The sequence below is a fragment of the Pristis pectinata genome, chromosome 20 (assembly GCF_009764475.1).
Source record: "Pristis pectinata isolate sPriPec2 chromosome 20, sPriPec2.1.pri, whole genome shotgun sequence".
Taxonomy (NCBI): domain Eukaryota; kingdom Metazoa; phylum Chordata; class Chondrichthyes; order Rhinopristiformes; family Pristidae; genus Pristis; species Pristis pectinata.
The window spans coordinates 2,847,820-2,872,787 of NC_067424.1; the positions used below are offsets into that span (position 1 = coordinate 2,847,820).

The window sequence follows — 24,968 nt, forward strand, 5'->3', positions numbered from 1 at the left end:
CAAAGTCCTTGTAAGTCTCCTCTGCATCGTCTCCAGTGCCATCGTTCCTGTTTGTTTCTATAATGCTTGATAATCACTTTCAAACAGAGTTAATCTGGTCTATCCAGCACACTACTGAGGCATAATCGCTAGAGTCCTGTACAAGTGCTATAAAATTAGTCTTTCTACAATTACAGTTTTTGTTATGGGACAACACATTGATGTGGCGGTTAGTGCTGCTGGCTCACGACTCCACTGACCCAGGTTCAATCCTGATCTCCGGTGCTGTCTGTGTGGAGTTCACACATACTCCCTTTTTAATCATGGGTATCCCCCAGTGCTCCAGTTTCCTCCCATATCTGCTGGTTAGTAGTGTAAATTACTATAGTGTACAGTAGGTGGTTAGTTGGAGAGAAGGTGGGCGGTGGGGAGAGGGGATTGCTTTGAGAGGAATCAAGGTCACAAGGAAACTTGGAAATACGCAAAGTGCTGAATCTTGGTCTCCACTGGTCTGATTCCTCTTCCTCGCATATTGACCATATCCCTCCCTTTGCTGCATATCTAAGTCACTTAAACCCACCTGGGAGGCTGAACCCTTGGTAAACTTTGCTCATTGCCTTTATTCTGTGGCTCATGTTCAACAAAACAAATGAGTTGTTGAAGTTCAATTACCATAAAATGCTCTGAAGTGTGAAAGGAATCTTCTTGAACATTTGGAGTCACTGGGTGGTAAATCTAAATTGCTTTGCTGTTGCAGATCTGATGTTGCCTGGAGTGATTTCGCCGCCTTCTGGTCTTCCCAAGGTACTACAGGGAGATCTCTGTGCCATTAACCTTGTTGAAAACAGGTACCATCGTCGCATCCCTGATATTAGACAACTTTAGGGTGCATTGTCCAATAATTTAATTGCTCCGTTACTAAGCAACCCTGCTTTTAGTTGCCATTGCCCTTGTCTCTCCAAATACTTCTCCCTCTCTTCTTGCTGTTTAAGTCTTTCCTCTTTAACCAATCCTTTACTCACCTGCTGAAAAGCCACTTTATGGGCCTGTGTCAGTTTTCGTTTGATGACGTTTCCACGAAACCCCTCAGCCTGTGTTCGCTACGTGGAAGGCCTCGTGTTAGTACAAGCTGTTGGCAGTCTGTGCTTTGTAGCCCATATGAAGTACTAGAGTGTTAAAAGGCGAGAACATTGGAAATGGGCAATTAACCCATAGTGTTTGTCTACCTTCTGCATAACTGTTGCAGTCAAATGGAATACAAATCGCCTTCCTCCAGTTCTGTTAAGTCCTAAGGCAAAATAAATTAACCATTCAGTCTCGAGTTTATGAAGTGGATCAAGCAGTAAAAGTATATTTTAAATAAAAATAAATCTCAATTTCTTTCCCCCCAACAATTTAAGAGACTTGGAAGATGCACATTTAAAATAAAAAGGTTCCACTTTAGTTTAACAAACAACTTGCTGAAGGAACTCAGCGGGTCAAGCAGCATTTCTGGGAGGATAGGAATTGTCGACGTGTTGCATCGAAACCTCCACAGATGCTGAGTTCCTCCAGCACATTGTGTGCTGCTCCAGATTCCACCTGCAGTCTCCTGTGTTTCCACTTTAGTTTAATCTTTTTTGCTCAAATATTTTACAGAGCTCCAGTGGCAATAGGCTTGGCCAATATGTCAACAACAGAGATGCTTGCAGCTGGCATGAAAGGAAAAGGCATCACCACTCTCCACACGTATCTGGACCAGCTGTGGTAAGAAGGGAAAATGCTAAATTCGGATGTGTTGTATGAAATTGATTTTAAAATATGGAAAAGTATTTGAAGTATTTTAAATTATCTGTTAACATCGGGCTTGTGTTCATGTAGTTATTGCATTTAGTTACGTACCTCGGGTGCACTATATTCAACTGAATAAAATCTAAAGAGATTGAACCAAAAGCTAGTGAAGGATTATTTTCTCTTGAGGGAGCGTCCAGAGCAAGGGTCATGGTGTTAGACTCGGGGTCCAGCCTGGGGTGAACTTTCTGCATTTTCACCCGGAGAGTGTGGGTGATCCATTGTTGAATGTATTCAAGACCAGATTGCAAGATTTTAGTGCACTAAAGTAGATGGAGAGGCAGGAAAGGACATGAAGCAGAGAACAGCACATTTGCATAGTTAGTTGTCCTGTGGCTTTTTTACGAATTCTATAAATACAATCTGAAGCATTTTAAGTAATGTTATAGTCCATATCACTATCATTAGAAGGTTGTAATAGGTAAATGAGTATTGATTTGATCAGCATACCCCATAAATAAACATCTTTTCATCCATCTGAAGAAAAATGTATCCTGTTTGTTGACTAATTTTCACTGGCTCAGGGAAAGGGTTTTATGATTGAGTTATGAAACAACATTAATGTATGTGGACATTGTGGAAATTGCTGCTGGCTGTGGACATAGTACATGCATGGAGACTTCTTGACCCTAACTGAGCTGACTGTGTAAGATGGCCAGGGTGATAGCTTGCACCCTTCTCCACTGGTGACCTTGGAGACCATAGGGAGAGACTGTCCACTTTTAGCCTGGGACACATTGTGGAAGCTGTGAAAATAGAGGTCTATCTCTCCTGTAACTGGAGGATGCAGTTTGGGGGGGTGGGGTGGGAAAGAGAGGAAATACTCAAGTAAAGAGTCAAACTATTTATTCCTCTTCAGGGCGTTTGGAGAAAAGACTCACCCACCTGTCATTGCACACAAGCATGACGACTCTGAGCAGGTTGGAGATCAAGAAGGGGAGGAGAAGGGAGAAGTCGTTATTGAAACTGTTAGTATTGAGAATGTGACTGCGATGCCCAGTACAGAGAGAGAGACACCAGACCTAGACAATCTCTGTTTGAATGTGGAAACGGAACCTGAAGCTGTAACCTCCCTCACAGAGCAAGCCAGTGACTGCGAGGTTGAAGCCTTGGAGATCGTTCACTTAACAGAAATGTCAAAAGATGCCGAGAGTCAGCAGGATGCCGCAGAAAACGTCAGAACTGCGCAGGGTATGAAGGGATTAATGTTAAAATCCCAACTCCCCAGGGACCTCTGCCTCATTTCATTAAAAAAAATGATGGGAAGCTATTTCGGGCAAGGTTTTAGTAGGCAGTATAGTCCCTGTTCCTGAAATATCAGTTCAAAGCCCTAGAATTAAGCATAACCAGATTTTTATGTGGGAATTTGTTAGGAATGTCCAATACTTTGAGTTTAGCAAATAAATCAAGGTAAAACAGGAAACTAATGGGGGGAAAATTGGCTGTAGTTTATTAACTACCCTTTCAACCGAGTTAAGCAAATAGCTGACAAAAGTAGGAGATGTATACTGGTAGGTTAAATGATTAGCTAACTTGAATTAAACAATAGTGATGTAACTTTAATTATACAGCAGCACTTAAACCCAGAAAATCAAAAGAGTAAGCAAATTTGAATGTCATAGAGATGTACAGCACACGAACAGGCCTTAGACACACTGAAATCTCGACCATCAACCACATACACTAATCCCATATTTTTATTCTTCCCAAATTTCCAACCACCTCAGATTGTACCTCCCACCTAACATAGGGGCAATTTTCAGAGCCCAATTAACCAACTTTCCCCATGCTTCTTAGGATGTGGGAGGAAACTAGAGCACCTGGGGAAACCCAGGCAGTCACAGGAGAGCATCCAAACTCCTCAGCAGCACCCAGGTCGCTGGCACAGTGAGGCAGCAGCTCTGCTAACTGTGCCAACCCTAGTTTAAAAAAATACTCAAAGGGTTAAAATAAGTAAGTGGATGAAATCGAATACCTTTTTTTAAACAGAAAAATCTAACATGTTCCAGAGCTTTGGACAGCATTGCAGCTGGTAATTTAAAACTGAAATGGCTTCTGTGTGAATGTCATCCTGTTAACCAATGGGCACGTTGCCCGCTGTCATTTTGTCCGTTCAGTTTAATTCCGCTCACTGAACTGCAGCAGCTAGTGTGCACTCAGAGTTAACTGACTTGTTGGTCCGTTTAGTAGTAGGTGCTAATCATTTAGTTCCTGAAGCAGTGTTGTGTATTCTGGAGCAAAAATAGCTTTATCTAACACCCCCTCCTGTTTTTACAGAGCAGATGGATGAGGTCCTGCTGCAGTGTTTCCTTCATGCTTTGAAGTGTAAAGTGAAGAAAGCAGACCTGCCACTGCTCGCGAGCACCTTCCTTAAGATTCACATGTATCCCTGTTGGTAAGTGCATCATTCATTCTCAACGTAGCATGTTTACATTTATTAATCTATACAGTGCATCCTCGTATAACACAGGTTTCGAGCTCAACCTTAACGATCAATTTATAAGCAACCCACAAGTGGAATGAACGTTGACCTAATGTTGGAATCCCTCCTTCCTTTTTATATATGGTGCAGTACATAAACAGACTGTTTGAACAGATTGGAGACTGCAGATGCTGGAATATGGAGAGAAAGACAAACTGCTGGAGGAACTCAGCAGGTCGAGCAGCATCTGTGGAGACAAAGGAATAGTCAACATTTCAGGTGGAGACCCTGCATCAGGACCTGTCCCGATGCAGGGTTTTGACCTGTAACGTTGACCATCCCTTTCCCTCCACAGATGCTATTCGACCTGCTGAGTTCCTCCAGCAGTTTGTTTCTTGCTCCAGATTGAACAGATTTCATCGTTGTTCACGCCTGTTCTCTCCTCTCAGTCTCCATTGCCGTATCCCACAGCCACGATTTGTAGAGTAGATCCCCAGGCTGGGTGGCTGATCCTTTTTTTGAGAATCTAAAGCTCCTCAGTACAGCCATTGTCAAAGGGACTTTCACCAACAAAGGTCTGTTACATACTTCTGGGAATATTACTGTATCCACGTAACCCTGGAACTAAAAATCTTGGGGGACGTGGTAATGGCATATCCAACTACAATACAATTATGTGCATTATATCAATGTTGCACTGTATTATTAACAGTTTGGTGCACTTCTATTGAAACTAACTTCCACATTTTCAAATATTGAGGAGTTTATCAGTAAGGACTCAAATTGGTTATTGGTTTATCAATACATAATAGTTGTACACCTGGGGCTCACTTTAGTTAAGAATTTCAGTACAAGGTTTGCCTATAGCAGGGGCACAAAACTGCAGCATCCAATTAGCAGCCTATTATAGGCAGCGCTTTTTAATTCTGTGACTGCAAGCACTGTTGTAACCGTGTCAGTCTTGGCTCAGTGGGTAGCACTCCTCTCTGAGTCACGAGAGACTGCAGGTGCTGGAAATCTGGAGCAGCACACAAAATCCTGGAGGAACTCAACAGGTCAGGCAGCATCTATGGAGGGAAATGAACAGATGAAGTTTTGGGCCGATACCCTTCATCAGGACTGGAAAGAAAGAGGGCAGAAGCTGACTCTTGAGTCAGGAGGGTTTTGCTTTCAGATCCCATAGTAGAGACGAGCAGTAATCACAATAATCTGGTGCAGTACTGAGGGAAAGCCGCACTATGTTAGGGATGCCATCTTTTGGAAGGGGAGCTTGATCTGCTCTCTCCGGTGGATCAAAATATCCCATGGCACGATTTCAAAGAGGAGAGAGAGATAAGAGATAAGATCTCTTTATTAGTCACATGTACATCGAAACACACAGTGAAATGCATCTTTTGCGTACAGTGTTCTGGGGGCAGCCCACAAGTGTTGCCACGCTTCTGGCGCCAACATAGCACGCCCGCAACTTCCTAACCTGAACGTCTTTGGAATGTGGGAGGAAACCAGAGCACCCGGAGGAAACCCACGCAGACACGGGGAGAACGTACAAACTCCTTACAGACAGCAGCCGGATTTGAACCCGGGTCACTGGCGCTGTAATAGCGTTACGCTAACCGCTACACTACCCTGCCTGCCCTGGCCAACATCTCAAACAGATGACCTCGTCATTTTCATGTTGCTGTTTGTGGGAGCTTGCTGTGCACATATTGACTAATGTGCTGCTTTCATTAAATCCATGACTAGACTTCATTGGCTTTGTGATGTCTAGATGTTGCAAAAAGACACGTGTAACATCCTTGAGAAATGAATAAGGCTGCCCTTCAAAATAACTTTCCCCTCACCCAGTGCTTGAGAGGAAACACTCAGAATCAAAGTGTGCCAGAGGGAACCACAATGAGAGACAAAATGTTTACTAGACATTACTTCCCTTATAATTGTTCTGAACTGTGTTATTAAGTCACTTGTGCATCATGTCACCCTGTGGAAATGTCTCACGCTCATACCAACTTTCCTGATTAAAAGAGATTGCCAAATATTTTTTATAAGCTTTTTTAAAAAAAATACTGATGCCCCTTAGAGCAATTATATGTTAGTCACCAAAATTACAAATTGTAATTTTATGGTGAATCATGTTAAGGTTATTGTGTTCTGTTTCCTTCTTGCATAGCCCTGAAGGTCGAACTTTAGACATCAAAAAATCAAGCTATAAGAAGGTAGGTGAACATGCAGAGAAATTTCACACAAGAGCTGAAGTCAGAAGTTGTGCTACCTCAATGTACTTGTGTATGGATGGCATGCAAACAGAAACTTTTCACTGAATCTCAGTACGTATGATGATGATAAACCAATTACTAATTATTTCTTTTTAAAGTCATTTAAATAGTATAATTTCTAGTGAACATTGTTGTTCTGTAGTCCAATAACCTTCCATTAAAAAATAATCTTTTAACTACCTTCATTCTTTAAGTGGTAACTAAACATTTTTGCCATTTACCAGCCATTGGTGCTAGTCCTTCACTTTTTGGCCCTTTCGAAAGCTTTTATAATTTGAAACCCACTGTTAACTTCAGTGGGATGAGAACAGATATAGCTGAGTATATCTACTATTAAGCAAAGAGCAAGCACAACCAGTCAGTGTTATTGAAAGATTTGTGAAAGGTTAATTGTGTTTGATAAATCATAGTTTTTTGAGGTAGTAGCTAGCAGATAGATAATAGTGGTGTACTTGAACTTTCAGGAGGGCATTGATAAGGTAACATAGGAAGTTATTAACCAAAATTTAGAGCAATGAGATTGTCGGTAACACACTGGCGTGTATTGAGGGTATTTAGTGATTAAGCTTTCAAAGTGATTTGTGAAATCTTGCCCTCAGCTCTCGAAGTTTCTCCACTCCATGCAACAGAAGCAGATCATTCAGGTGAAGGAATTCTCCAAAGGCGTCGAAAGCATTGTAGTTGTGAAATGGGATCATGCAGAGTACGTACGCAAAGCCGAACCACTCCTTGTCACTCAATGGCCCTACTTGTACCGGTGCATAGGAGTCTTAAGTCTCAAATCTTTCTGGTTTCTAACCTTTGAATGTGGCGCACATGTAGAGCAAATACCCTGACTTTTTCTTTCTCTCTCAAACGCTTTTTGTTTCTCATTGAAAGCTATAATTTTTCACCTGAGTAAGTCTTTAATGGACTTTCCCTTTTACTACAGTTTATTGATACTAGATGTTGTAATATAATGGTATGTTTTATTCTTTTGCTGTTACGGCGTTAATCCACACAACTACAAAGTCTGGCATGCTAATATTCAATACCAAATAGTAAGCAGATACTGGAGCACGTGGGATTATGTTGAGTTTAAAAAGTGAGCAGAGATTTTGAAAGATCTGCCTTTTCATCATCATTGAATATAAACTTTGCCATTAAGATATACAGGTCATCCCCAGGTTACGACAGGGTTCCATTCCTGTGAACTAAGTTGCCAAGCAGCAGAAGATGCCCGCAGCAGCCAGCAAATCCATCCCGCTGTCTCCCAAACGCTCATTCGTACGTGCTGTGTACCTAAATTGACATTCATAAACTGGGGAGGACCTGTAATCTGTACTCTTGCCTGCTGGTGAGAAAGTAGTGAACATAGAACATTACAGCACAGGAACAGGCCCTTCAGCCCACAATGTTGTGCTGAACTAATTAAACTAGTAATTAAACGCCTAACTAAACTAATCCCTTCTGCCTGCATGTGATCCATATCCCTCCATTCTCTGCACATTCATGTGCCTATCTAGAGCTTCTTAAGCACCTCTGTCGTATCTCCCTCTGCCTCCACCACCACCACCCCAGCAGTGCATTCCAGGCATCACCACTCTGTGTGTAAAAACAAAACTTTGAGCATTCAAGTCTCATGTTAAATGTTTTTGAGGAAAACGAAAGTTTAATAAAGCAGGTAACATTGTTGTGGAAAGCAGATTGACTGGCTAATGGTAATGGACAGTAGGAATAAATGGGTCTTTTTCTGTTGGCGGGTGCAGGCGCCTCAGCATTTCACAACTTGTATAAATGACATGGTTACAGGGACTAAAAATTTGGTTGGTAAACTTGCTAATGACACAAAGGTAGGAAAGTAAGTTGTAAAAAGGATATAAAGCTATAAAGGGATATGTTAGGTGAGTGAGCAAAGATCTGGCAAATGAAAAGTTGTGGTTATGTGGATAGTGAGGAGGATGGTCTTTGGCTACAGCGAGATATTGATCAGCTGGAGAGTTGGGCAGAGCAACAGCAGGTGGAATTTAATCCTGACTAGTGAGATGTGATGCACTTTGGAAGGTTAAGTAAGGGTAGGACAGTAAATGGTAGGGCCCAAGTGATTCTTGATAAACAGAGCAACGTTGAGGTACAAGTCTATAGATTCCTGAAAGTGGCAGAACAGGTCAATACCTTGGGTGAAAAAGGCGCATAGGATGCTCACCTTCATCAGCCATGACACAAAATACAGGAGCAGGGATGTCCTGTAACAACATTATAAAGTATTGTTTTGGCTAGACCCAGAGTACTGTCTGCAGTTCTGATTAGATTAAGGTATCTTTATTAGTCACGTGTACATTGAAACACACAGTGAAATGCATCTTTTGCATCGAGTGTTCTGGGGGGCAGCCCGCAAGTGTCACCACGCTTCCGGGGCACCAACATAGCATGCCCACAACTTCCTAACCCGTACGCCTTTGGAATGTGGGAGGAAACTGGAGCACCCGGAGGAAACCCACGCAGACATGGGGAGAACGTACAAACTTCTTACAGACAGCAGCCGGAATTGAACCCGGGTCACTGGCGCTGCAAGGCGTTACGCTAACCGCTACACTACCGTGCCTGCCCTCCATGATTACCAGGCTATGGGAAGGATGTGATAGCACTGGAGAGATTCACCAGGATGTTGCCTGGGATGGGATGTCTCACTTACAAGGAGAGACTGAAGAGGCTGCATTTGTTTTCCCTGGAACAGGGGGAGGCTGAGGGAAGACCAGACAGATATGCAAAATTATGAGGGGGATAGAAGGCATAGACAGTAAGAATCTTTCCTTGAAGGTGCGGGTATCTGAGACAGGGCATAGGTTTAAGGTGAAAGGTAGGAGGTGTAGAGGGGGTCGGGGGGAGTTTTTTCACACACAGGATGGTTGGATTCTGGAATGTGCTGCCTGAAGAAGTGGTGGAGGCAGGTACTCAGGTACTCTCACAATATTTAAGAAGCATCTAGACAAGTACATGGATCATCGAGACATAGAAGACTACAGACCAAATGGATAGAACATAGAACAGTACGGCACAGAACAGGCCCTTCGGCCCACAATGTTGTGCTGACATAGCTATTCCCTCCTACCTACAGAACGCCCATATCCCTCCATCTTCCTCTCGTATAAATGGGACATATATAAATGCAGTGGTTGGTATGGCATAGTGGGCTGAAGGATCTGTTTCTGTATCCTTTGACTCTATGAAGTATAATGTGAAAATAAAAAGTGTATTATGTTATTAATGAGAGGATGCAGAGGGATCGCATTCCAGTGAATGACTCACAGAAGTCTAATACACAGATCCTGCAAGTGGTTAGGTAAGCTAACAGGATATTAGTGTTTATTGCTTCAATTATATGGTGCGTTGGTGAGACCACACCTGGAGTACTGTAGACAGTATTGGTCTCCTTAATAAAGGGAGGATGATAATGCAAGAAATTGTTCAGCGAAGTTATACTAGTTTAACACCTGGAATCAGCACGTTGTCTTATGGAGGAATGTTTTACAAGCCATGCTTGGACCTGCTGGAGTTTAGAAGAGTGAGGGGGGACCTGACGGAAACATACGAGATCCTGAGGGGTCTTGCAAGATGTACGTAGAGAGGATGTTTCCTCTTGTGGGAGAATCGACAACAAAGGTCACAATTTTCTCCTGTTTTCTCCTGAAGGATTGTGAAGAATTGTCTGGTTCTACCATCCTTTGAGGAATAGTCTTTGAATATTTTTAGGGCATAGGTAGATAGTTACTTGATAAGCAAGGGGGTGAGAGGTTCTCACTGGTAGCTGGGAATACACTGGTAGCTGGGGGACACAAGGCAGCAGATGCTGGAAATCTGGAGCAACACGCGTGAAATGCTGGAGGAACTCAGCAGGTCAGGCAGCATCCATTGGAGGGAAATGAACAGTTGACGAAGGGTCTCGGCCCAAATTGTCGACTGTTCATTTCCCTCCATAGATGCTGCCTGACCTGCTGAGTTCCTCCAACATTTCGTGTGTGTTGCTCGGAGTTGAGATTACAAGGCAGAGCAGGTTTGAGGGGCTGAATGGCTCCTAATTCAGATGTTTATATGTCCTACTCCAGAGCATAAATATTGAGGTAACACTCCAGTGCAGTTCTGAAGGCAGCTGCTCCATTGGAGATGAGATCTTAGGCAGAGGCTTCTCTGTTCTCTTCCTGAATGTCAACAAACTCTCATCACTACTCCCAAGGAACACAGAGGAACTCCCTGCTGTTACTTGATTCATTTCAGAAACCTGCAGATGTTTCTGCCCAACCTTTCATCATGTGAAACTCAGTGCACAGGGTGTGGTTGAACAGACAATATTGACACATTAAAAGGAAGCTTGATGTGTAACCAAGGGGTTAGCAGGATAAAGGTGGCTGGTGTGGAGTATTCATACCAGCATGGACCAATTGCATTGAGTCACAGTTTCTCAACTGCAGATTCAATGCAATTTAATATCATATAATAGCGTTAAAAGTATTAAATGGGTTAACAAAGTCTTGTAATAAACATCTCTGACAATTCTGGTCATGCACGCTGAAGGTGAAGTAAATGCATGCTTATAAAAGCACACGTTGAACCAAGCCTGTGAACTTTGTCCCACCTTGTCACTTTGCATCCTCCCTGGCCACAGGAGTGGTACCAGAGGATTGGAGGATGGCAAATTTGTTCTGTTCAAGAAAGGTAATAGGGATAATCCTGGGAACTATAGACCAGTGAGTCTTACCTCAGTGGTAGGCAAACTATTGGAGAAGATTCTTAGGGACAGGATTTACGATCTTGGGGTCCAAGTCCATAGATCCATCAAAGTTGCTGCACAAGTTGATAGGATGGCTAAGGTGGCATATAGTGTGCTGGCCTTCTTCATTAGTTGGGGGATTGAGTTCAAGAGCCATGAGGTGATGTTGCAGCTCTATCAAACTCTGGTTAGATTACACTTGGAGTATTGTGTTCAGTTCTGGTTGCCTCATTATAGGAAGGATGTGGAAGCTTTAGAGAGGGTGCAGAGGAGATTTACCAGGATGTTGCCTGGATTAGAGAACATGTCTTATGAGGAAAGGTTGAGCAAGCTCGGGCTTTTCTCTTTGGAGAGCAGCAGGATGAGACGTATAAGATTATGAGAGGCATAGATAGTGGACAGCCAGCACCTTTTTCCCAGGGTGTCAGTGGCCAATACCAGTAGACATCCATTTAAGGTGAGTGGAGGAAAGTTAAGGGGAGATGCCGGAGGTGTCTTTTACAGAGAGTGCGGGTGCCTGGAACACATTGCTGGGGGTGGTGAAGGCTGATACGATAGGGACATTTAAAAGACTCTTAGATGTAAGAAAAATGGAGGGTTATGGTCTGTGTAGGAGAAGCATTAGACTGATTGTGGAGTAGGTTTATATAGGTCGGCGCAACATCATGGGCCAAAGGGCCCGTGCTGTACTGTTCTATGTTCTGTATGTATGTTAATTTATTTTTAAATCTTACTAATCAGTACAATTCTTAAGTTGCCTCACACCATTTAGAAATGTATTTTATCTTTCTGCTCACAGCCTGAAGTCCTTCATAGTTCCTGAAATAGCCACTGGTGATGAAGTGATGAAGGTTGACAGAGACACTGACATAGTCTACCAACCACCCGAGATCAGCTCCTTTTACAGTGTTTCCAGTAAATTACTTCCCCTGTTTGAGCATGCAGGACTCAAGTAAGTTTTGTTAGTGTCATACTGTACAGTCCAATCTCTCTCTGCATGAATAGCACATTTTCTTAAAAACATAAAACACCTTATCAGCCTGCTTCACAGGCACTCTTTGTACAGTGAACGATCCGAAGCAAAGAACTTGAATAACATAGCCATGAATTTTTTAAGTCTGCCTGGATTGTTGATAGTTACACAATGAAGTTTAAGGTACATTAATGCTTTCATTGTGTGGCCCAGTCTGGCTGAGGTGCAGTCAGTGTTACAGTTGTAGCTGACTCATTGGTTACAGGTCAGTAGTAACATTCATTCTCTGAATAACAACATGCTTGCAGACTGCTCTCTGTGTTATGAAAATCAAGTTTTTTTTTAGTTTTGGCTTTACTTTAGCACAATCTCTTATTGGAAGTAATTCAATATTTACAGATATAATGTTCTCCATATTTACAATGCAGAATTGATTTGGGACCTAGATATGCCTTTAGTTTTGATTTTTTTTCCCGGCAAAGATAGTGTATAATTAATAAGTTGATAATTGTAATTTTATTAAAAACCTGTTAATTCTGATTTGAAATAACAAATCTTTACTGAAATAGAAAGCATCTATAATTACCCAAAAGTCTTGGTTATGCTAGCAGTGCAAATCACAGTTAAGTGGTTCAGTGCTTAGAGTCCAACTATTTATTATCCAGCAGTTGTACAAAACATTGGTTAGACCGTACTTAAGAGTGTAGTGTTCAGTTCTGGTCACCACACTGCAGAAAGGATGTGGTAGCAATAGGGAGAGTGCAGAAGAGATTCACCAGGGTGTTGCCTGGAATAAGAGGGCTGTTGTTATAAAGGGAGATTAGATAGGCTCGGTTTATTTTCAATGGAACATAGGGGACTGAGAAGTAAGGCTGAGGTTTATAAAATGATGAAGGGAAGAGATAGGATAGATAGAATCTTTTTTCCAAGGGCAAGGGTATAGGTTTAAGGTGAGAGATGAGTAAGTTAAAGAAGATCAGAGGGGTAAGAATTTCAGAGGGTGGTGAATCTCTGGAAAAGCTGCCAGAGGAAGTGGTAGAGGCAGATACAATGTTTAAAAGGCATTTGGACAGGTACTTGGATAGAAAAGTGGTAGAGGGATATGAGCCTTGTGCAGGCAGATGGGATTAGCGTTGATAGGCATCTTCGTGGGCAGAGGGGCCTGTTTCTGTGCTGTATGATTCATAAATTCATTGCTTCAGCTTTGAAGATTAGGCTCCGTGCCCTTCTCTGTCTTACTTCCCAGCTAGAATATTTTGTTTTTGCCCGGGCGAACAGAACTGACGGCATTATTCAGGGTGCAGCCTGCTCAGACTATTTTACAACCTAGACTGTCATGTACCTGAGCTCTACTGATGTGGCCACTCTATGTTACTGTGCTGCTTGTTCTCTGATCATACTTGAGGTTCATTGATTCAAACAGGCACCAATGTAGTTGAGAGCAGTTGACTTTATTTATCTATACTACCACATGCTAGTGTTAAAGCAATAGTGATAAGGTACATTACCCATTCTTCTGCCATGCAGAAAGCATGGACACCAGTGTATTTGGGGCTGAGCTCAGCCTGGACTCGCTCCATTCCTGCAGCCCAAAGTGAGGTTGGGTTCCAACCCAGCTCCGTCTACTCACTGGTTTGGTTCTCAACCCCAAGAGGCAATGTTCTTTTGTAAATTTACACTTAATAACTGAATATTGTGCTTTTCCGTCAGAGATATCAATTTGTCCTGATGTCATTTGCCAATAATTCCATTCTTAACGGTAAACGAAAGATGTGATGTTCCCTGCCTAGGTTTCTCTCTCTCTATTGAAACGTTTCCCCATCTGTGGGTTGCAAAGGATCTGCCTTTCCTGCAGTTTACAGCTTCAGTTGTGTCAGCATCTTCTCAGCCCTTCTGTTTTAGCCTTTTTTTTCCAGAACACATTGTTGCCTGTATTTTATAGTTACAAGATCTTGCCTTGCATATTCTTGCATCTACTGTGCATAGATATGACAAGAATTAAGAATGTAAGAAGTATATACATGAGTAACTCTGCCTCATGAGCCTATTCTGACATCCCACAAAATCAGAGCTGAACCCCTCCCATCCACTTATTCCCTTTGAATATATGCAAAGACTGAATATCTAAACCCTTGTGCAGGGTGTTCTGAAGGTTTAAAATCCTATTGGTGAATAGATAGATATCCCTCATCTTAGTCGTAACTGGCTAATTGGTATTAATTTATTATTGTCACGTACTGTAGTACAGTGAAAAATCTTTTGTAAAATGAATATCACTGGTTCTCATTTCTTCTCCCAGGCAAGCAGTCTCTAACTACTCTCAAATCCCTACAGAGTCTTTTTAATGTTTTAATTCAACCATTTCTCATTCAATTTCTCCTCAAAGAGACAACCCTCTTTCCTGAGGGATCGATGTAGCGAATCTTTGTTGCACTGCCTGCAAGGGAACGAGATCCTTCCTTAAACATGAAGACCAAAGCTGCACAGACTACCTCGGGTGTAAACTTGCCAATGCACAAAAACAAAGTTGCAGCTTAATTTGCCAGCATTAGCCTTTTCAGTTGTTATCTTACATAACACTTCTGTTTTATTACTTCAATCTAAATGATCACGTATTATTTTGCCAGTTACTTTAATAAGACTTCAGTAAGAAAGGGTTCTGATTGAGGCCTAATTACTGATATCATGGCAAATTGCACATTAACCATAGACAGGAATTTACAATGGGAAGAAGTTCGTGATTAGTAGTATTTGTTTGATGTCTATGAAATAAACTAATACCCAGATTCAAAAATCAGAAACGCTTTGTTCTGTACCATTTTGACACTGGATTTAGTTAAGATTTGTTTAAAGTTGTGGAGAGTTTAGATTTTGTATTTGTGTATATTTCAAGATATGAAAGTCAAGAAATCTAAAATGAATGGTAGTAAAGAGCTAAAAGTGTTGTCAGAAAACACAGATATCAGCCACCAAGTTACCTTCACCGTTGCATTGAAGTCAGTGGAATTAAATGTACAGGATGTGATTATAACCTGCTGTTCTCCCAAACATGTTCTGTGCTGGAAACCAGACACACTCCTCTATTGTATTACCTTGCAGCTGGACTTGAGATTCTTCATCCTTTTTCAGTCTGATCATCATAATCATTCCATACTTCTCTTGATCACTGAGTTATCTTTCTTTTTAATTTCCTTAATGTTTCCTATTACAATTAACTTTGCCTTTGCCATAAAAGTCCTTGAAGTTTGCTGTTTTGATGCAAATGTTTCTAGCATTAGTGAACATGTACCTGCAAACAGTGCTTTGGAGTTAAAGAATTTAGCTTTCCCTCCTCTTTCACAGCTAAATATATTTCCTTTCTCTCAGAAAAGATGCCACCCTCTCGAGTGTTGATGTTAGAAATATCGTCACAAATTATGTAAAATCCAATGAGCTAATAGATGACTGCAATAAAAAGTAAGTGATGCACATGGCATTTAATCTAAATGTACCTACAATACTTTGCACCATTCTGTTGTTTTGCATTTGTCGATGTATTTATTATTACCATATATGCTGTTTCCTCTGTGAGCTTCACACGAGCAAGGGATTTTATTGCACCGTGGTGTATATGACAATAAACTCATCTGATCTGTTAACAAAACAATTGAATATTTCTATTATTATCTAAATAACATCTCTTAAACCCTAAGGCTGCTGCGTTCAATGATTCCTTTTTAATTTGTTCTGCTCTTGTTTGTGTGCCTTTTGTCCTAGTCATTCTCTTGAGCACTTGGAAGATTTGACCGAGTAGTTTGAACAGTCGGTCAAAGACGCCTGTTCATTTACAGCGGTTATGCCTTCAGTGCATGGGCTGTGGAGTGGATTGATTACACAGTTTCTGATCTTGTTTATAATCCTTTTATAATGATGCACTCTGATGCATTCCTTGGAGGGACTACAAAGAAATTTTGTTGACACAATTTACTTAGGATGTGAGAAATTACGAAAACAAAAACCTGATTTTATTACTTATGCAGAAAATTGTACTTATTATTATAGACATTCTGTGGGCTTTGATTGTTTTTTTTCATTATTACCTTAATCCTTAAAGTAATAGATATTCAAATAGAATTGCACAAATACTTGGAATCAATCCTCCAATATATTTAGTGATGATGGTTCAAGTCAAGAGTACATAATTAGTTTCATTATTCTTACCGCACTTGGGTGGTAACCTTACACTTATTTCTCCTCAGTTACGTAATTGTTAATCCCACTCTTTGTGACTGCATATTGGAAAAATCTGAGCACCACATTGTCACTAAACTCAAATGGGATGACCTCTTTGCCAGGTAAGTTATTAAACTACCACAGTAAGGCTGTAACGGTACAACGTTATCTACTGAGTTACTGTTACAATAAGATTAACATCAACTTACATTTATGTAGCTTTAATGTACAAAAGTATTCCAGTGTAATCAGACCAAAGTCTTTGCCAAGGAAAAGATAGTATCAGGAGGCATGACAAAACTTTGATGGCAAAGTTTAATTTTAAGGAAAGTCAGGTACTAAAATGGGAATGGGAAAAATTCCACAGCTCAGTGTTAGATGCCTGAAGGCAAAAGAGACACGCAGGTAGCACAAAAGTTCAGAGGTGGCAGTACATCAAGTACTAGTGAAATCAGGCTGAAGAAGATTTGTCAGAGGTGCAAAGCAGCGAGGGATAGAAATGTCATGAAGATGTTACATTTGATGCACAGGGTCAAAGAGCTTCTGTAATCTAGCAGTGTTTAAATAAATCTGTTTCCAAGCTTTGTTTTAGTCATTCTTAAATCTCTTCAGTCGCTCCAAAGCATTAGGGAACACTCTGTCATTTACCTATTAAAATGCACAGCACTCGAGCATGCAGAAGTAGTTATTATTACAGTAGAGAAGGGCACTAATTACCCTCAAAGGGAAGGTTTTAATGAAAATTTAATCAACTCTTTGCTGAATCTGATTTAACGCTCTAATGGATTAGAGTTTATGCTTGTTTTACAGGTGCCTGGAGAGGCTGCAGGAATGTCATCAAGTGACTTTCCCTGGGCAGAACCCAATCATTCGAAAGGGCAGCATTAAACCCATTGTCATTGATGTCGCACAACGAGCTTCAAACAAAAAGGTCAGTGACTTAAAAACTAGTGACCCCAGGGACTCTAATGGATGCTTCTTAATGAATCAGACTTTAGGATTTGCAGCATTATCATTTGAATAGCCTTTATTGATTAACCGAGGATTTTTTTTAACAATGTTAATATTTACAGATATTCAGTTTAAGGTATTGTCAGGTGAATTACTTTTACAATTTTTGTTCTGGTTTTGAATACATGAAGGAGAAACTGAGTTTATGATGTAGAATATGTATTGCTTCTGTTTGTCATATTCTATTTTCAGGGGAGTCTCGCTTCATTTATACTGGCATTCTATCTAAGTTGCCTCTAAGAAGAAGTGCTGCCTCTGTGCTCAGCATGTTTGTCTGCCTCATTGCCCACCACTCCTGCAGTGACTGTAGGAGTTGTCTTGCTTTATATTCTGGTGCTGAGATATGCTATGTGATGCATTATCTCCTCCGCTCTACTACCTTCCCCCGACTTGCAAAGCACCAGGACTGTAGATATCAGGGGCGTGATTTCACATCCTCTTTGCTTGTATGAACTGCTTCAATGTCTTTGTTAGCCCTGCTGTACCCGAGTATAACTCAGTTTCCAATATTTCTTTCCCTAACCTCTATTTAGTATCTACCCAGGACTCGACTCCAAATCCTAGAATGTTGCAGCACAGACGGGTAGATTGGATTGCTTGACCAAAAATCAATCCTACTCCCCTCTTCTTTCCCCATACCCCTTAAATTATTTCTCCACCCCCCCCTCCCCCAAGTATTTGTGCTCTGCTATTTTGAGTATTCCCAATGAATCTGCTTCCACCACCCTATCGTGCATTTCAGCTCTCAGCTCAATATCATCGTCAAAGTCGAGTTTATTGTCATGTGCACAAGTCCATGTGTGCACAGGTGCAATGAAAAACTTACTTGCAGCAGCATCACAGACACATGGCATCAGATAAGCAACATTCACAAGAAAAACATCAACACAATTTTTACAAGAAAGGACACAATTAGAACAAAACAAAAGCAAAGTCCATTTTAGTGTAAAGTGGTCATAGTGTTGTTAAACCATAGTGATCAGCTGTTCTTGAACCTGGTGGTATGTTTTTCAAAAAAAAGTTTCCTCCTCTTTCTTGTCTTTTTACCTTAAATACACATTCTCTGCTTATTAGCCACTGGAAACAGTCACTTTTTTTCTGTCAAAACAATTCATGATTTGATCACTACCATTAAATCCTCATTGTAATCTCCTTAACCTCCCATGCTCTCAAAAAAGAAAGACTGCTTCTTCTGTCTCTCCACTGGGATCCCTCATCCCTGGGACCATTCTAGCAAATTCCTTCTGTATGATTGGCATTCTTGCCTGGAATTGGACACAATACTAACCAGAGTTTCACAAAGCTTTTGTTTAATCTTCTGGCTTTTGTATGCTCTGCCCTTATCCAGAAAGCAAAGGTTCACATTTGCTTTTTAATCGATTTATGAACCTGCGTTGGTATCTTCATGGATTTATGTGCACACTCTTTCATGTCTCTCCATTCTTGCACCCCTTAAGCAAACTGGAACTTGACTTTTAAATTGCCCCATTTAGATTTCATTGCTCCTCCTCTTTCTTCCAACTTTAAACATCTCTGCCACAAATCTCATCTGCCACAAACATGATCATTTCAGCAGTCTGCCTAAATCCTCCCAGACCTTGCTACTGTAACTATTGCTGACTGCATTCCTAACTTTAGTACATGACCTCTGCATTAAGGCAGTCGGGTAACAGAAATTCGCCCTTACAGAATTCATAAATCACTGCCAAAACATCTGAGATATGGAATAAAAATTCGCTCTTACGGAATTTATGAGCAAAATAACAAAATAAACGCAAAATTGTGACCCTTATGAGGTATCGGATAATGGGCAGCTGGACTGGTCCATAACCTCATCTCTCTGTGGTCCATTGTGATCTTATCTCGGTAACTTGCTGTACTTGAGTCCCCAGAACTCTTTCTTCCTCCTGCTATGGATTTTTTGTACATCACCCACTTTTTTTGTTTTTGTTTTCGCCATCTGTGTCCCATGCTCTCAAATTGTCCATCCATCTCTCCCACAAAAGAAACCCTTACTTGGCCCTCTTTTGTTTTGTATTACATTTGAAGGTGCTATATAAATGCAGGTTGTCATTTTAATATGGAAGTTTATTGTTTGACAGGTAACTCTGATCAAAAACCTCGAAGTGTATGGCATAGATCCTCAGATCATTGGAAACGCCCTTCAGTTAAGAGCTCAGGCCAGTGTCACCTTGAATCAAGTCCCTGGAACAAAGGACAAGATGGCCCTTCAGGTTCAAGGGAACCAGGTTAATCATGTTGCTAAGCTGCTAACAGGCAAGAACTTTCATTTAAAACATTTCCATGATAAATAACCCTTTTGTCCTTTATTAGCCTAACTCCTGGAATGAGTGGGGTTGTCCAGTCATGAGCGTCTAAAGAAATTGGATCTTTATTCTTTGGAGTTTAGAAGGAGGGTTGATCTTACTAAACAAAATAAGACCGTAAGGAAGCATTAATAGGGTGCATGTTGAGATGTTTCTAAGGGGGAGAATCTCGAATGAGGGGACACAATCACAAGGTTAGGGATGGTCATTTAAAGCCTAAGGTGTGTAAGAACTTTGTCTCGCAGACCATAGATATAGGAGCTGAATTAGGCCATTCAGACCATCAAGTCTGTTCCATCATTCAATCATGACTGATCTTTTTTCTTTTCTCAACCCCATTCTCCTGCCTTCTCCCCATAACCTTTAACCTCATGAACAATCAAAGGGGGTGGGGGTGAATCTTTGGAAATCTCTTTCCCAGGGAGTTGTGGAAGGTGGATCAGTGAAGGTATTTAAAGAGGTAGATAACTTTTTTGAAAGGTCGAGGAATTGAGGGCTGCAGGGAATTGGTAGAACAAAAGAGATGAGTCCTGGGGCAGTTCAGCCATGATCATATTGAGTGGCTGGGCAGGCTTGAGGGGCCAAGTGGCCTCCTCCTGCTCCTTGTGTTCTTGCTTTAACCCTGACACCCTCAGAATTGGTGCTTCCTTGTAAACTTCTTGAAACGTACTTTATATTTGACACCTTTGTGTCCTGGAAGCAAGACACAAACTGACATTTAAAATGCAAATGCAGATATGTTGGCAAGGTATCTGAAGAGATTTCTATAGATAAGTCTTGAGTGGTAGTGGGGGGATAAAATTCAAAGGGATGGGGCTCAAAAGCGCAAAGTTCTACACCCAAGTTGACCAGAACATTTGCCATTTTATCCTGAATATCCCCAGTAGTTGTCCTATTTTGTCATGACCAGATTGTCTGGACCCCCCCCCACCACCCACTAACCACCCCCCCCCCCCCCCCCCCCACAAGCCCAAATCTGGCTTTGGTTCCATCTGCCATACACCTCTCTCCCAGTGGTTCCCATTCCCACCTCATCAGACTGTTCCTCGCCCTCCCGCAGCTGTCTCCACATTCACCCTCCTCTTTCTACCTCTTTCCCCCCCCCCCCCCCCCACGTGGTTCCATCTGCTTTTTTCTCTCTGCCTCCATCTATCACTCACCTGCCTCCATCTCCTCCAGCCCCTGTCTTACCACTCTCCCCTCCTCTTTATACTAGCCACCTCCTCTCTCGACTCTCAGACCTAATGCAGGGCTTCAACCCAAAAGGTCAATGGTTCCTCCCCCACCCCCAGAGATGCTGCCCAACCCACTCCAGCAGATTGCTCCACATTCCGGCATCTGCAGTCTCGTGCCTTTAAAAACCCACTATAGTCCTTCAGGAATAAATTCTGCCATCCTTGCCTGATAGCCTTTGTCCCGTGTGTGACTCCAGACCCATCAATATGGTTGACTCAAGCACTCTGAAATGGTCCAGGGAGAGTTGGATGGATAATATCTGCTGGTCTTGTTGGTGACAGCCACATCCTTTGAACACATTTTTAAAAATCTTCCTTTCATAGCAAACCGATTATAGCTTGGGGATTTTGTTAAAGCTGAGGGTAATGTGGAGGTGAATAATAGAACTGTGAAAAAGGAAATTCTGGATGAGTCTTCAAGGGTAAACCAGATGCAGGACCAGGAGTGAAACAAAGTAAGATAGAGGTGGGGAGGGAAGAGAGATCATATCCGAAGTAGCTAAACCTGTAGGTAGAGTTACAGATTGAAAAGAGAGCGTTTCTAAAGTGCACTTCACAATCTGTGGATATTTGAAAGTGCTTTACCACCAATGAGATACTTTTAAAATGTTATACAAGAAATGCACAGCCAATGTATGCACGGCTGACTCTCAAACTATAATGTGATAGGGCTAAGATAATGTACTTTCTCAGTGATGCTGATAAGAAAACAAATAGGTTCTGGAATAGGCCATTCAGCCCCTCCAGCCTGTTCTGCCAGTCAGCAAGATTATGCCTAATCTTCCTGATAGAAGTTTACAAAATTGAGAGGCATAGGTCGAATCTTTCTCCCAGGGTAGAATTGTCAAATACTAGAGTAGGGGGAAAGAGGAAGATGTGCAGGGGCAAGTTTTTGTTTTACACAGTGGTGGGTGCCTGGAACAGGCTGCCAGGGGTGGTGGTGGAAGCAGATATGATCGTGGCATTGAAGAGGCTTTTAGGTAGGCACAGGAAAATGGAGGGATATGGATCACGTGCAGGCAAAGAGATGTAGTTTAATTTGGCATCGTGTTCGGCACAGACATCGTGGGCCAGAGGGCCTGTTCCTGTGCTGTTCTGTTCTATGTTCTACCTCAATACCATTTTCCTGCCATAATCCTTGATTCCTGAAATATCCAGATTCCCAGGATCATTAGGTCCAAGCCCCCAGCTACTGGAACAACTACTCTGCTGTGTGCACCCTTCCCCCTCCTTGGACACTTGGCCAGAGAGGTATAGTCCATGAATTAAAGGGAAATGTTCCATTGGTGGAGGCAAGAAGCACATGAAATATTCCCTCCATGTATCATAAACACCAGCACCGAAGGGTGATATTAGCTGTTGTGTCGTATGTTCAGCGTTTCCACTTCGACATCTTCATTAATTCTTTGAAATGGTTGTTCTGGGAATTATTACTTTCCATCTAAGGATTGTTTTGTAATCTTGTTACAGAGGAGTACAGGATCCCATCAAAATATATTCAAGGCTTGAATAAAGCCCCAAAAGGTGGCAAGAAGAAGCGATGAAGTGGTTCATCATGGTGACACGCAATCCAGCCACAGCAATAAACAGCCGGCATGTGTTTCTGTCAGTCTTCTAGGCAACTCTTCAATTAGTGACATCTATCTACTGACCCAGATAATAAAACAGCAGATCGGTGTGTGTAAGCTATTCCACTTGAGGAAACCATTTGAAAGGAATAGCCTGAGCTGAACACCGTACCTGGACTGTGAGTGAATGAAATAATTTGTATTCACCGCTGGGAAGATGAGGTAACTGGTGAATCCAAAGCCCTGTTTACTTTGCAGTGTGTCTGTATTGATGCATTTTCCAAAATCCTTCGTGGAAAGTTGAGGGAAATTCGTTGTGCAAATCTCTCCGAATAACTTCAATAAGATGAAGTACACCATCAATTCAAGTAGAATTGTAATAAAACTGCAAACACTAAACCTTCCAATGGTGTGTATTTTAATGCAATGGGGCTGCATAGCTAATTCAGTTATTGTTTTACTTCATACAGAGGATGTGGGTGTTGATGGTGAGGCTGGTGTTAATTGTCCATTCCAAATCTGCTGGAAAAGAGGGTAATAAGTCAGTGCCATGCACTGTGCCTGTCCTTGTGGTGCATCGCCGATCAATGAGGAACTCCAGCATGCTGATGACAAGGGAACAGTGATGTATTTCCAAGCCAGGATGGAGTGTGACTTGGGGAACCTGCAGATGGTGGAGGCTGATGGATGGTTGTGGGATGTTGGGGAGGCAGTGACAGCTTTGTTCTGTGATGGATAATTGGGGCGGGGAAGGATCGGGGTAGAATATAGACAGGAAGGTGGGTATGGGGTGGCATCAGAGCCTGTGTTGGATGGGAGAGGCCTGAGCTTGGAGGGATCGGGCAGGAGGTGGGGGCTGCTGGAGGGTTAGTAAGTCAAGTAAGTTAGGGTTAGTAAGTAGAGTTTGTCATGTCCACAGGTACAGTGAGAAACCTGCAGCAGCATCACAGGCTTCACGTAGCTTCAGTCAACATACAGAACATAAATTGTACATAAATTATACAAAACAGTGAAGGGAAAAAGTGCAAAAAAACAATCAGAGACAAGTCCACGGCAGTGCAAGAGGTGGTCAGTAGTGTTCTGTTGCTGAGGTAGGGTTAGGGTTGTGCAGGTTGGTTCAGGGTTTTGCAGATTGGTTCAAGATGTCTGTAGGAAGAAGAGGGCATGACCCGGACGGTAATGATTTTTGATAGATGCTGCCTTCTTAAGGCAGCGCCTCCTGTAGATGCTGTCAGTGGTGGGGAGGGCTATGCCTGTGGTGGACCGGGCTGTGTCCACTACTCCCTGCAGCCTCCTGAGTATTGGAATTGCCATACCAAGCCATGATGCAACCAGTCAGGATACTTCCTACAGTGCGTCTGTAGGAGAACCCAGTCTGCTGTTGGGCAGAGCAAACTACACTGGGCATTCCTGGATCAATATGCATGTTCCCCTGGAGGGCTCCAAAAGGAACATCAGGAATGTCGTCAGCCCGTGTGGCCTGATGTGGAATTTGCATTTGGGGAATGTGGGTGGTTTGTGCCCTGAGGTTCCAGTCAAATTCCTGGAGAGGTAAAACTATCATTACAATTCTTTTGGTGTTAGCAGAATGTGGAGCAACTGAGTGACATCAGTGGGGATCAGTCAGAAGGAAAAACAAGCCAACCCCCACCGTAATCCATCCTGCGATGTAATCTCTTGGATCGCTCCACACAATGACAGTCCAGTCTTCAACAGGACGTTCTCTGCAGTGCCCCTCCACTAACTGTTCATTGGAGGGCCTCAAAATTCCTCTGGGACGTTGTCATCTAATATTCCTTCTGATTCCAGACTGGACACAGAACTACTGTGTAATAGGGTTGGTGCATCTTTCTGTGCTTTGTTTCTTGATGAAATGTTGCTCCTGCACTACCTTGCTCGTGTGCTACCTAATGTGGGAGGTTGCCAAGGGTTTCTTGACCCTTGAGGGAATAACCTGCGAGGTTTAAGACTTTTCACACATGGAGGTACTGAGCAGGAGCAGTGGAATAAGCCTGAGCAGGCAGCCCGTGCAGGCTCTTGCAGAAGGGTTTTATTATCTCAGGAAGTTGGGCAAACATTATTAATTACTTTAACCTTTAAGTTAGCCATGGAGAGCAGCTTTCAACAGGAAACAAATGGAAAATGTTGGAAGCACTCAGCAGTTTAATCAGCATCAGTTGGAAGAGAAATGGGTTAAGGATCCTTCATCAGCTCCAGTGAGGTTATCCGCTCCCCACGTTAGGCACGTCTGATGAAGGGTCCCTGACATGAAAGGTTAATTCTGCTTCCCTCCCCATGGATGCTGCTTGGTCAATTAAACATTCCCTCCTTCTCTGATTTTTTTTGTTTCAGATTTACAACATCTGCAGGTTTTTTTTTTGCTCAAAGCTT

The 24,968-nt window shown here is 42.1% G+C and overlaps 1 protein-coding gene across 4 annotated transcripts in view; it reads left to right on the forward strand.

Annotated features, from left to right (window-relative positions):
• Window positions 1-22,976, forward strand: part of eif2d (eukaryotic translation initiation factor 2D) — a 38,843-nt gene extending 15,867 nt beyond the window's left edge. For all 4 annotated transcript variants that reach the window (XM_052034791.1, XM_052034792.1, XM_052034793.1 and 1 more), the window contains 12 exons: window positions 737-827; window positions 1,618-1,725; window positions 2,669-3,000; window positions 4,087-4,204; window positions 6,399-6,444; window positions 7,104-7,207; window positions 12,051-12,203; window positions 15,591-15,680; window positions 16,463-16,558; window positions 17,247-17,367; window positions 19,550-19,724; window positions 22,480-22,976. In XM_052034791.1, coding sequence (XP_051890751.1) covers window positions 737-827; window positions 1,618-1,725; window positions 2,669-3,000; window positions 4,087-4,204; window positions 6,399-6,444; window positions 7,104-7,207; window positions 12,051-12,203; window positions 15,591-15,680; window positions 16,463-16,558; window positions 17,247-17,367; window positions 19,550-19,724; window positions 22,480-22,553 — 1,508 coding nt within the window. In that variant the 3' untranslated portion in view covers window positions 22,554-22,976. The remainder of the gene's footprint in view (window positions 1-736; window positions 828-1,617; window positions 1,726-2,668; window positions 3,001-4,086; window positions 4,205-6,398; window positions 6,445-7,103; window positions 7,208-12,050; window positions 12,204-15,590; window positions 15,681-16,462; window positions 16,559-17,246; window positions 17,368-19,549; window positions 19,725-22,479) is intronic.
• The last annotated feature ends 1,992 nt before the right edge of the window (window positions 22,977-24,968 follow it).